This window comes from Chionomys nivalis, chromosome 19, assembly GCF_950005125.1.
Source record: "Chionomys nivalis chromosome 19, mChiNiv1.1, whole genome shotgun sequence".
Lineage (NCBI taxonomy): Eukaryota > Metazoa > Chordata > Mammalia > Rodentia > Cricetidae > Chionomys > Chionomys nivalis.
In genome coordinates this window covers 35,172,287-35,185,953 of record NC_080104.1, presented here as the reverse complement: position 1 = coordinate 35,185,953, position 13,667 = coordinate 35,172,287, and the positions used below count along the sequence as shown (strand labels likewise).

General features: G+C 43.6%; 1 protein-coding gene across 2 annotated transcripts in view; it reads right to left on the bottom strand.

Moving 5' to 3' along the window:
• The window catches only part of Slc9a4 (solute carrier family 9 member A4), a 53,363-nt gene that overhangs the window by 36,451 nt on the left and 3,245 nt on the right, over window positions 1–13,667 (bottom strand). For both annotated transcript variants that reach the window (XM_057751319.1, XM_057751320.1), the window contains exon 2: window positions 9,517–9,980. In XM_057751319.1, coding sequence (XP_057607302.1) covers window positions 9,517–9,980 — 464 coding nt within the window. The remainder of the gene's footprint in view (window positions 1–9,516; window positions 9,981–13,667) is intronic.

The window sequence follows — 13,667 nt, the reverse complement described above, 5'->3', positions numbered from 1 at the left end:
AGGACTTTGGGTAGTCACCATGGAGAGACAATCCCATTGCCCCCGAACATGCAGACTTGCAATCCAGGAGGAAAAAAAAAAGCTTAACAAGGGATCTAACCCCTAAGGTTGGAATCCTTCAGCATTTGTTCATAAGCTTAGAGAACTAGGGTCAAGTTGGCAAACTGAAAAGGTATCCGAGTACATATCGGGGAAGAGAGAAAACCGAACGGCAGTAGACTTGAAGATTGGCAAGTGAGCCCTTTAAAGAAATCCTTCCCATTTCAAAGGGATCAATGCAATTCTGAGCTTGAAGGAAGCTGGAGTAGAAGGTTGCCATATTTGATTGCAGTTGTCAGGGGCATACCACTGACTCTGAGAGATGTCTTCTAGGCTTTAGGCCCCATCTCCAAAGCTACCAAATCATTTCTTTTGAATGGCATAAAACATTTTAAAGTGAGCAGTTCAAAACTAAACAATATACCCACTCCCTACCAACCCTGATGTTTGTTGGGACCAATTAAGACCTGGCCTTCAGCTGCTCTTCCCTGTCTAGAACCTTCTAATTGAAGTTACTAGAAGCTGTGCCTAGCCTAGAGGATAAGAGGATGGGATTTTCACCTGTTGGCCATTGACTGCAGGGTATTTAAGCCTCCATGGTGTTATTAAAGAGGGGCTTTTGGTTACCAGTATGGAAGGTCTGTCTGTGTGTCGGTCTTGTGTGTATTCTCAACCTCCAGCCCCTTGCCTGAAGCTTGCGAACTGGGTTCTAGCGCAGAGAGCGCAGACGAGGGCCGTAGTGTGTGCCAGATGTTCACCTCTGCTGCTGTCCAAGGAAAGTTGTTCCATCTACACCAACATTTCTCTTCATCACGTCTACATCAACTTGGAGCAAATACCCAAAATGCTATCTTTTACTGTCTGGTATCAGCACACTCACATGATGCAAAGAGTCGTTTAAAGCCTGAACTACCTCTACAGTTATAAAAACAAATGATCAACTGCAACCAGTTGATTTCAGTTCCCTGAAGACTAGGTCTGTGGTTTGTTTTTCTGAAAAGGCCACTCTTAACATCCTGGAAGGAGCAGTGTCTAATAAAGCAACTGCTTAGTAATGGTTTTTGGATGGACAGGTGGATGACTGGATGGATGTGAGGTGGTGAATGGATGGATGGATGGATGGATGGATGGATGGATGGATGGATGGATGGTTAGGACACAGAACTTCTGTCCACATAAGACACTGAACTACATTATTAAAATAAGTATGTTGTGGGCTCAAGAGATGGTTCACACTAAGTAAGAGTTCATACTAGTGTTGCAGAAGACCCAAGTTCCATTCCTAGAACCCAACCAGATGCTCACAGTCTCCAATAATTCCAGCTTCAGGAGATATGATGACTTCCGGCTTTTGTGGGCACTTACGTTCACAAACATTTCCACACAGAGACACATAATTTATTTTTTAAGATTTACTGAGGGTAGTCTATGGATTTGGGGAAAACATTATCTCAAAAAACCCCAGTGCCAGCACAGGAAACCTCCCTCTGTATTATTGGTCAGAAGACTCCAGGAGACCCTCCCCCAAAATGTTGGCCTTTGTTTTATCCTAGAACTTGAAAGTAAGATGTTATTGTTGAAGATAACACACACTTCTGACACAAGACTTCGAAGACTCAAATGGGAACTGACTGGGAAGCTTCCTCCCTAAGGAGTAGCTCGTATAGTATCTGAAGCTGCTATGTAAGCTACTAAGATACAAAAGAACAACCACTAGTCCTACCCACATCTAAAGTCTGTGAACCACAATAGTGGCTAGCATGGCAAAATATACACAGACATGCAATAGTGGCCCTTATATCTTTGGGTAACCACCAGCTATTTAATTGTACTTACGGCTCACTCAGTACAAAGGAATCCATGCCTAGCACTATAAACCTAGACAATTACTGGTGGGATCATAGTCTCGAGAGGAAAGCCTACTACTGCTACTTTCCCGAACCAAAATAATTTCTAACTGCATTCTAAATCCTTATACACAGAGATAAGGGTAGCTCTCACCTTTCTCCAAAGAAACTTCTTTTTGCAATAGATGTGGAGAACCTTACAGAAATCTTTTAGTAGTCAAAATGCAGAGAACAACTGACTTTGAGATACCCAACTTCAACTGATATTTTGGCAACACATCTGTAATACCTGGGCTTAGAGAACACCACAGAAGAAGCTGCAGGATGATTATAAGTGCCGGAGGACTAGTCTGCTGAGAGATCGTGTCTTCCGTGTGTATGACAGGGAGCTGCACCCAGGAAATCTCAACGATATGGTTGCTTAAACAAGACCATCACAATGACAATTGCTGACATGCTCACTCAATGAAGATCTCACAAGGCTCCATCACCAGGTTAAAAACTATAGGCAATTGATGGAGAGAGAGAGAGAGACAGAGAGAGACAGAGAGAGACAGACAGAGACAGAGAGAGACAGAGAGAGAGAGGGAGCCCTCAAAGAATCATATAATTTCAAGTGGTCATCCCTGCACACATATACATATAAGCAACACTAACTACACTCAGTAATTGCATTTATACACATGCATGCACAGTAAAAATATTGAAGAAAAGGTTATAAGTTTGAGAGGAAATGAGGAAGCACAGGACAAATTGTCGTGGGGGAAAGATGTGGAGGTGATGTAAATACAGTCTTCATATGTGAACTTCTCAAAAACTGGAGACAAAAAAAAAATCAAGCAGTTGCCTTTTATGGTGTCTCAGTTCTTTCTTGTGGTTTTCATCTATTAGTGACCGCTTTGGCTTGGGGGTGGTTTATGCCGCAGCTTTCCATGTGCTAGAGGCTCGGTACCGGTGTCGTGATGTGGAGAGGCAAAGGAATCTTTAAGAAGTGGGGGATGTTAAAAGGTAATAAGGTCGGTGCTCAGAAGGGACACACATGCTCCCTGGGGGAAATGCTATTTCACTCTCACTGGACGTTTCCTGGGGTCAGTGATTGTTAGAGGACCCGGCCCCTCCCATGGATCATACCTGTCTCCTACCCTTAGAGGCTCATTTTCTATTCTATGACCTGTTATAGTATGGACAATTTTTTTCAGCTATCTTTATGTCTTGGTACTTTCAACCCCCAAACTGTAAGCCAAACTCAACTCTTTGAGTCATAATCAAACTTGCATTTTGTTAGAATAACCCCGAATGACCCCAAATGACTAGACATTCCCCAATAACCAAAGTTGGTCCTGGTACTTAGGAGGAAGAACATATAAATTATCATATCCTAGAGGCAGAATCAAAGGCTCTTTCCCCATCCAATCATGGTCTAATGCTATAATGCAGGCTTGTATGATGTTGGTCATCTGTATAATCCCCAAACTGTAAGGAAAGTACTTGCCTCCCAGAAACCCCTCCTTCTAGAATCCACCTTGTGTGACTTTCCACACTAAACTGACCTTATTATTTCCACACTGCAGCCCAACAGGCCCAACTGAGAACATGAGGACAGGTGCTGGCAGAGGATGGTCACACAAAAGTCACAGTACTAGGAAGTTCTCCTGGCTGTGTCTGAAATGCCAGGGTGTTCTCCCCCGTCAGGAATTTCCATGAAAATATTACACAAACTCCTACAGGACCTTTGCAGCTGGGACAGGTTCTAAGAAAACACAGACTAGGAAGACGCATGGTTGTACGTTAAGAATAATAGTTTACCAAAAAAGATTCTGAAGGCTTATGGTATGGGGACTCAGGGTGGCAGCCAGGCTTGCTTTCACGTCTAAGGTGCTTGGTATACTTGGTGGGGGAGTTCAGGGTCCTTACAGGTATTGACAGAATTGCATCTGGGTAGTTTCCTGCCCTCATTATCATTATTCCCGAAAGAGTTAAAGGGCCAACACTCTCCTCCTAAGTGTTCCTTTTCCTCTAATTTCTGTTCCTACAGCTGCTCGACTCCACCTCCTGACAACTAAAGGCAGCTTTTCAACTAGCTAATTTTATTTCTTTTTCCTACCCATGTGATGGAAGTGAGTGCCCACCTCCGAGTGGTTCATAAGTGTCTTCTGGTTCAAGATCAATCGGTATAATTCAAATCTCAACTATTCTCTTCCTTCAAGCAGAAGCAAATGATCCAAGGGTGTGTTTGGGAATCAAATTTGGGGAACTGTCATGAAATCATAGTCAAAGGCCTCATCTAAGAGTATATACTTCTAGCGTGCCATGAAGGGGCGTGCCCTTCCAAAGGTGCAAGTTTTTCTAGTTAGAGAGCCTGTAACGTAGACAGTAGATATTTCAGGGACAAAGTGTCACCCAGTTGTGGAGGGGCTGATGATTAGAAATGTCTCCCCATGTTGGTAAAATTTCATCCTCTGAAACACACTCCTGGGGACTTCAAATGATTGTCTTTACTTCTTGTTTTTTGTTTTTCGAGTCAGGGTTTCTCTGTGTATCTCTGAATGTCCTGGAACTCACTCTGTAGATAGACTAGGCTGGCCTCAAACTCATAGAGATCCTCCTGCCTCTGCCTCCGTGAGTGCTGGGATTAAAGGTGTGTGCCACCATCGCCCGGCTGCCCTCACTTATTCTAGCTCCTGCCACCTTCCACCTTTCCAACCTGGCTACTGACTACCGGTTGGTGCTGCACCACACACACACACACACACACACACACACACACACACACACACCGGTCCTACCATGTCTCACTGTCAGAGGGCAAGCTCACCAGATAAACCTCCAGATACTTTGACTGACAGCACATTTCTAAAGGCAAATATTGGGGTCCCAGTAGGCGGCTCTGATTCCTCCCCTGCCACCAGGGGGCTGGAAGTACCCTGGAAAGGTCTTGCACTTAATCACAGGCCCCTGAGCTGACCAACCAAGAGTTCACTACTCTCTTTACCTGAGCTTACATCTTTATCTCTGTACCTGGTAGTCACCCAAAATGTTATGTTTCTCATGTGGATCTTTCTCTGAATTGTGAGGACAAAAGGATGTTTATTCATCACCTACCATTGCCAGATGTCCAGAAGTCCCATTTTGTGACCTCACAACCACCTCTCAGGTTGGGGAAGTCCTTCCCATTTCAGATATAAGGAAACGGACTTGAGATGCTTGGTCAAAAATGATGTTTGTGTAGTTTCATATCCCCTCATACACCAACAATCATATGGTTTATTTCAAGAACTGGAAAAACACACCTTGACATAGGATAGAATCTCACATCTCAATGGACTCATTGCAAGCTGGAAAGATCATGGTTACAGTACACGGAACCCACTTCATCTAGCCCTTAGCCCAGCCCAGCATCCCAGCACACTGCAGAATGTCAATCATTTCCTCTCATCAGTGGATGCTAACTGGGAAGGAGGTGGTCCAGACAAAGCAGAGGAAGACTGCCTGAGTTTCAGTCTCAGACCTGATCCTGTGGAGCCTCATCCTACCAGCTGAGATAGAGTAAGAGATGGGGAGAGATCGGGTGGGTATTTAGAACCATGAATGGAATCACCTGTTGCTTATCCAGCAAGTTGATATAGAGAGACAGACAGACAGACAGACAGACAGACAGACAGATAGATAGATGATAGATAGATGATAGATAGATAGATAGATAGATAGATAGATAGATAGATAGATAGATAGATATAAATAGGAAAATGAACATCTATTCCTATAGCCAACATGGTGAGCCATATTTAAAATTAACTGTCCAGCTATAGTGAGCCAGAAATGTTCATGGCTGATGTGAAAGTCACAGACAGGAGCCACTCAGTGCCCTTCCCAGTCGAGCTAAATATGAATTTTCCACAGACCCTATGAGTGAAAGAATGTCTTTATCCCAACTCTGCAGCAAGAAGAGACATGAGTGAACAGTCTTGCCTAAAGCCTTGTGTGGCAATCACTAAGTCTGTCATTTCTATCCAAGAGAAAGATCAGCTGTGTCACTGAACTTGAGCCTAGTCCAATCATTAATAGGTGTGGCTAATTGTTTCTGCACTCTTAGGCTCTTTGGGGGACTCACCACCCACTCCCAAATAAATACATGAAGCCTTATTCTTACTTAAGAATACCCAGGCTTAGCTTGGCTTCTTTCTAGCCAACTTTTCTTAAATTAGCCCATCTACCTTTTGCCTCTGGGCTTTTGTCTTTCCCTATTTATGTATCTCTTTCTTTACTTCTTACTCCGTGACTTGCTGTGTAGCTGGGTGACTGGCCCTGGAGTCCTCCTCCCCTCTTTTTCTTGCTTTTCGATCTCTTCTTCCCAGATTTCTCTTCCTATTTATTCCTCTGTCTGCCAGCCCACCTACCACTTCTCCTGCCTTGCTATTGAATGTTCAACTCTTTATTAGGCCAATCAGGTGTTTTTGACAGGCAACATAACACAGCTTCACAGATTTAAGCAAATGCAACATAAAAGAATGCAGCATATCTTTGCATCATTAAACAAATATTCCACAGCATAAACACATGTAACTTCTCTTCAACAATAGGTAGGGTTTTCTCCTCTCCCTTACAGCACAGAGTTAAAATTCCAAAAGGTAAGAAGAAAATGGGAGGGGAAAGGAAAGACCAGAACTGGGCACCGAGGTCTGCCCTGTAGCCCAGGGAATGTTAACCTCTTGCATCTGGTTTGCTTCATTTTTGAATGGAGGATACTTTTCATGCTTCATAATAAGATCCATAAATTTAATAAAATAGTAAATGCAAAGATGGCCACCGTGGGTCCTGGGCTGAGAAATTCTGTCTATGCCTTCTTCTAGGATCTTAACCAGGAGACTCCATTGGGGATTTAAGTGATGTTAGGGTACTTTTTTTCTAGTAATATTTGAAATACATTTTATTTTAAAAAAGAAAGTTGTAAATATTCAAGTCACACAATATCATACCTTAATGTACACATCCTGATAATAAAATGATTGTTGGGGAATAACTGATTCTCTCTCTCTTTTTCTTCTTCCTCCTGTCCCCTCCCCCATCTCCCTTCATAGCAAATCTCCAGTGTAGATTGCAGTACTGGGTTACTGGGCACAGCTTGTGTCTCTGCCCTACTGTCTGCCATTGAAGGTCTGTCCTAGCTATCAGTGCCATAGCCCAAGAACTCCACAGAAGGAAGGAATAACTGGAAAAGCACGAGCTGAACTCCTGATGTGGTTCGTTCTTGGTGAATCAGATTCATAGATATGTCAACTGTTCTAGAAATAAGATCTGTACTGCCATCACATGTAACCCTCAAACCACAGGCCACCTCTGGGTGACTCAGACCTTCTGCAGGGTTGTGACTGCTGCCCTTGGGCAGGCTCTTTGCTCAATGAAAGGGTGAGCGCAAAGCCCTCAGCTCAAAATACCATTGGACGACAGAAAGTACCAGTTGCTTTCAGCTGCTTTCTAAATCTGGCCCTGGACTTCTCTGGTTTCACTTAGGGACCCAGTGGTGCTCCAGCGCACACTTAATACTCGCTGTGTTGTGGGAGACCAAAGATGAACATGTGGGCAACCCCACCAGAGCCAATGCAATGGCAACGCTGCCCCGCCGAGGTCACAACATCACCCTCAGCAGGCACTACAGTTACTCAGAAATTATAATCTTATTTTGAAATGATCAGTCTTTAGAAGCATCTATGTGGAAGCAATTTAGCCTCGAGAAAGTCAAACAAATGTCACTGGTGATGGCATTGCCACCGGAAACCACGGCGGGGTTGGCTCTGAACGAGCTGTCAGAGAAACTTCAGGGTGAGACCTGATCCGCTCTCAGCGGCAGCAGGCAAGAACTTGCTTTGGTAATGAATCCAGATAATTTCTCAGCAAGAATTTCTGCCTATCACATAATCATGCTCCTGGTAAAGAGACTGTGTGTTCTGGGAAAATTAAAGAAATCAACCCTATCTGTAGGAGCAAAAGCTGATAAAGTCTTTCTGGAAACACTTGGTGGCTGAGGTCACCCGAGTTCAATGTCATGTGTTACCTTGGCATTCGGAAAAATTCAAAGGCGCCCAGCCTAGCTGCACATTCTTCTTAACCCCATTGCTTCACGTTTAACAGTCCCAACCAGCCAAGTCTCCTGAGCACAACTGCCAGGCGCTGCTCCCTCAGATTCCCTTGCTAGTCTGCAAAATTCTTCAAGCAATTCAAACGCATCACTGAGGAGCAGAGCAGCTCCAGCCTCCTGCCTGCCCTCTCCAGCCCCACACCCTTCTCCCTTCAATCTCTAAGCCTCATGCCTGTCTCCTTTAACCTCTGCTGATGTGTTCTTTTTCCTAGGGCACTCCATATGGTTTGGGGTCCTACTTGATAACCCTACTCCCTGGAACTGGGTTTATACTTTTTAATCACCTGCAGTTGGAGCAATCTGCACAGTTTCAGGTTGTGTTGCTTTGGGTGAGAATGGCTCCATAGGGTCATATGTCTGAATCCTTGGTCCTCTGCTGGTGGAACAGTTTAGGAAGGATTAAGAGGTGCAGTCTGCTTGGAGGAAGTGTGCCACTGGGCGTGGGCTTTGGGGTCTCAAAGAACTTACTCCATTCTCACTATTCTCTCTGTCTCCTACCTAAGGATCAAGACGTGAGCTCTCAGCTTCCTTTGCTCAGCCGCCATGCACTCCAACCCTCTGAAACCACAGCCCAATTCAACGCTTTCTTTTTCACAGCCTTGGCCTTGGTGTTTCGCCATGGCAATGGAAAAGGAACTAAGACACAGGTATCATGTCTTTGCCCATCCCCACAACTCTAGGATGGTAGCCTCTCTTTTGCCAGTGGGGTAAATAGAAAGTGATTAAAATAGCCACATGTATCAAGTTTAAATCTACATAATGCATAACTTAGAAATTTCATTATTGACAAAACATTGTTTATAAATAGTCCTAAATACAAAAATCATGCCAGGAAGAAATAAAGCTTATTTATTGCAACATTATTTATATAAAAACTAGAAACCATGGAAGTAATCACCCACAGAGGAAATTGTGAAATAAATTGTGTGAACGTATTGTGTTAATTAACTTTGTTACTTGTGTTAATTAACCTTGTTCATCTACAAAGCACTGTGTAACAGCTGAGGAGACATGCAAGGACCCAGGGTGGCTACAGCAACACATATGGAGTGTGATCCCTCGGTGTTTGCCAAGACACTATGTATCTGCAGCTGTGCAGGAGCGTATGTATGCATGTCTCAATGACCAGAGGAATTTTATTTTAACTTCATCTAGTGTCTCATGATATGTATGTGGGCATATATACATATAGACATGTATTAGAAACAAAGATATTGTCTAGACCAACAAGAATACCAAGATTGGCTGTAAATAATAGTTTCTCCATGATAAATTAAAAAAAAAATCCTTGAATTGACAGGTAAATTGGATTATGTATTTTCTATTCCTTTTCTCTCTTTAAAGCAACTAATGAGAAGTCAGATACAGAAAGTGGATCCGTCGGAAATGTTACCAGAATTCAGGCCACAACCCTGACATGGAGATCCGAGGCAGCACTGACTGCTGCGACCACCCCAGCCACATCCCTCCGGGAACGCGATTTGGGTGACTCACCACACTGATTCCGTCATTGAGCAGGGCCTCCCCGAAGATCATCATGTAAAGCTGCTCGTTCACGCGTGCCTCCTCGAACACAGCCAGCACCGCCACGGGGTCCACCGCCGAGATCAGGCTACCGAACAGCAGGTTCTGCAGCAGGTTGATGTCGCCAAGGCCAAAGGCTTTGATCTGGCAGATGAAGTAGAGGGAGAGACCAATGCCAAAGGCATTGATCAGGGCCCCCAGGCCTGCCCACCACAGGATGGAGCCGATGTTCTCAAAGAAGGGCCGCGTGGGCATGAAGTAGCCGCTCTCCAGCACGATGGGCGGAAGGAGATACAGGAAGTAAATGCTCGAATCCATGACTGGAGGCGATTTGTGGTGGGTGCCAAAGATGATGCCACCCACCAGCGCGCCCACGATGATGAGGAGGCAGCTCTCTGGCATGAGGTGGGGCAGCTTGTGGTAAAGGTGGAAACCTGGGCACACAGAAGACTGGACATTAATCTTTGCCGATGAAACAGGCTACATGGAGAGACAGTAGGGCGGGGTGGTGCATAAGCGGCTGGCAGCTCCGAGGCGGGTATCGCATCTGCTGCAGGAACTTGGGAGTGTCACCTAGATTGTGTACTAACATCACTGCCACCAGTCACAGCCTGTGGTCCCGCTGCTTCCCTGCCTCTTGCTTCTTATAAGGATACCAAAAGACTCACGAGGGGAAAGGGGGGAAGTGGGTGTGCAAAGCATACATGCATGCGTCACCCAGTGCATAGCTCAGGTGGAATCTGACCAGCTCCAAGATCTCTTCTTATCCCATGCTTACTCCACAGCACAGACATAAAATTTCTGAATTTTGTCTTCCCTCTTAACTTAATAATGTTGCCAACTGGACCCATGGAAGAAGAAAATAGGGTCGCATTCTTATGAATGACCCTTGTCGGTTTTATCAATTATGTAGTCAACCCAGATTTCCTCCATCACTATTCCTCCATCACTATTCTCCTTATCTGTCCCTAAAGTCCATCCCTTCCTCTCCATTTCTACCTCCCGAGCCTTTATTTAGGTCTTTATATTTCTCAGGCTATTGGTTGCATAGCTTTTCTATAGTTTGGATCTTAAACGTCCCTCTAAAATCTATGAATCTACTCATGTCAAAGGATGTGCTATAAGACAGGTAAAACATTTACTGACAACACCATTGTGCCTGTGACATCACAGGAACTGTGCTTTCTGGCCCAAGACATGCCCAATATCAAGGCAGCCAACATTCTAACATGGGTGGGTGAGGAAGGGACACACTAGACCCGTGCCTAGCAGATGAGCTATCGAGAGTCAATGGCTTGTAGAAGGGGGAAAGTCAGTTTTCTTTAGGGGTGTGGTTCCTGGTGGGTTGACCATGCTCCAGTAGGTGACCCCAGACCTATGCAATAGTTGGACTTCATGGGGTCATTAAAAAAAAATTAAAGGAGTGCATGAATCTTGGAAGCAGTCTTGGGGGTATCCAGGAAGAGTTGGGAGAGGTGGGTGGGGATGAATATGATCTAAATGCTATACATGCATGTAGAAAATACTAAAAAAATAGCTAAAATGGAAATATTATAATTATCAATTCTGATGTCACTTTGTATAAATATACACTAAAAGGCATAAAGATATTTCAGAAATTATGGTAAATTTTTCTCTAATCCGAAGCCAAAATGCATTTAAATTTTATTTTATATATAGAATTCCCGTTAGCAACTCAAATAGTAATTTTAAAGTCAAGCATCTAAACACAGCATAATTCAAAGCCGGAGGAATTTAGCATGTTTAGGGATAATGGTCGAAAAGTATCAGAAGTGTTTTTTTTTTTTTTCTATACTACACCATTCTATTCTACACGTTCAGAAACTGTCATGTGTAACTAAGGCACAACACTGTGGTCCATAGTGCACAGCAGCTTCAAGTAAGAACCGAGCGTTCTAGGCAGTGGTCCCTGTGTGAGCAGTTGTGCACACCCTGCATGCTCACAACCAAGGCTGCATGGAGACCTCGTGATGCGACATGATCAAGCACATACAAAAACACCCTGATCTCATTACACACTTGATTTCTGGATTGATTGTCGGCCAGTTCTTCAGGAACCTTTTCTGTTACTGTTGCTACTAAGTTTATCATGGCCCTGCATTCCGGTGTACAACCATGTGTGAGGTTGAAAGCCACGGTTTAAGAAGCTATAGTCTCTGACCCTGTGTATCTTACTGTCTCAGTTCCACCTAGGATGTGGAGGGCACTCAGAGCACCGTATGGATTGTAAACTAACGGTATTTAAGTACTCTTCTGTAAAGAAAAACATACTGCTGACTTTACTGGGGTAGAAAGTCAAAGATGTAAATTATACGGCATCTCCCACGGTTGGCAAAGTTTTAATGGTAAGACACAAATAAATGAAAAAACAGAATTAATATGACCTATGAGACTTTAGTAAAATGTACGTAAAATAGTCTATAAATACAAAGACATCAGAAATCAGAGGATCATCATAGGGGTCTGATGGAGGTGGTTCTTGTATTTTATCTGTTGCTTTCATTGGTTAACTAATAAAGAAAACTGCCTTAGCCCATTTGATAGGCCAAACCTTAGGTGGGTGGAGTAAACAGAAGAGAATGCTGGGAGAAAGAAGCCGAGTCAGGAGTCGCCATGATTCTCCCACTCCCGACAGACGCAGGTTAAGATCTTCCCTGGTAAGCCAGCTCATGGTACTACACAGAATATTAGAAATGGGTTAGATCAATATGTAAGAGCTAGCCAATAAGAGGCTGGAGCTAATGGGCCAGGCAGTGATTAAAAGAATACAGTTTCCGTGTAATTATTTCAGGGCATAAGCTAGCCATGCGGGCGGCTGGGTGCCGGGGACTCAGCCCAGCCGCTCCAATTACAACAGGGGTCCTCAAGCCACACCCCCTGCCCCAAGAGCCTCCATCCTTCAATACAGCCAATCAAAATCCTTTGCCAACAGACTCCTTTCCTGTCTTGTTGCTGTTTTCCCTGCTTAAATTGTCCTTTTCCTTTGTCTTTAGGTCCTGCTCCGAATTCGAGGCTAAGTCTTTCCAACTCCCCACGAGAGGAATTAATAGTCTTCCCCAAAAATTAATATGTCTTATCAAAACAATTCATCTCTCTAATGCTTGTTTAGTAACAGTGATCCTTATTTTCCACTTTTGTGCATGACTCATCTGTACTCGTCTGCAAATTCCCCCAAACTTTAGGAAATGATTTACATCATTATATTGCTTAACAATTTTCATCATTATATCACTTAACAAATATCAACAGCTAAGTCTGTGTAATAGCTGGGTCTCAATGTATTTGAATGAATGAATGAATGAATGAATGAATGAATGGGCTAAATTGTCATCAGAGATGCTTTCATATGGAAGGAACTGGGAAATGGCTGAGATATCCACATTTGTGTAATAGAATGAGAAGTGTTTTAAGTGAGGGGAGGGAGCCTCAAGACAAAAAGAGAGAGAAAGGAAGGAAGGAAGGAAGGAAGGAAGGAAGGAAGGAAGGAAGGAAGGAAGGAAGGAAGGAAGGAAGGAAGGAAGGAAGAAAAAGAGTAAAAGTGTCCTAACAGACACTTTGCTCCCTCATTGAGAGATACCACCTGGCTTCAACAAGGTATCAATTAGTAAGATTATTAAAGAAAACTGGAAGATGGTTTTGTGCCATCTAAGAGAGAGCTTGGCTTTTTAATTACCTAAGGCAGATTTCTTTCCAGAGGCTTTGGAGAACCAGTGAATGTCTCCTTGGAGAGTTTTATATTTAGCTTTATAAAAAGAAGATGTGTGTCTTCCTCAGAACTACTTTGAACTGCTCCAAGATATATATGCATATGAGGTATAGGGGTGTGTCTGCGTGCATGTGTGTACATATATGTGTGTGTATGTATGTATTATACAGGTTGATATAGTTGAGCAAAATTATCACCAAAGGATATGACTCATACTCTCAGACTTCGCTGGTGTCAAGACCAGTTCAGGGCCTTCTAAAGCCTCGGTTCTCAGTTTTCTAATCACATTTTTAGCCTTCTTATTTCCTTCTTCACCCTCCTTATTTTTGTCTCTCAATTCGTGTTTATTTTAATCAAACTTAACTTCTAATTTATGCCATAGAACTGGAAGAGC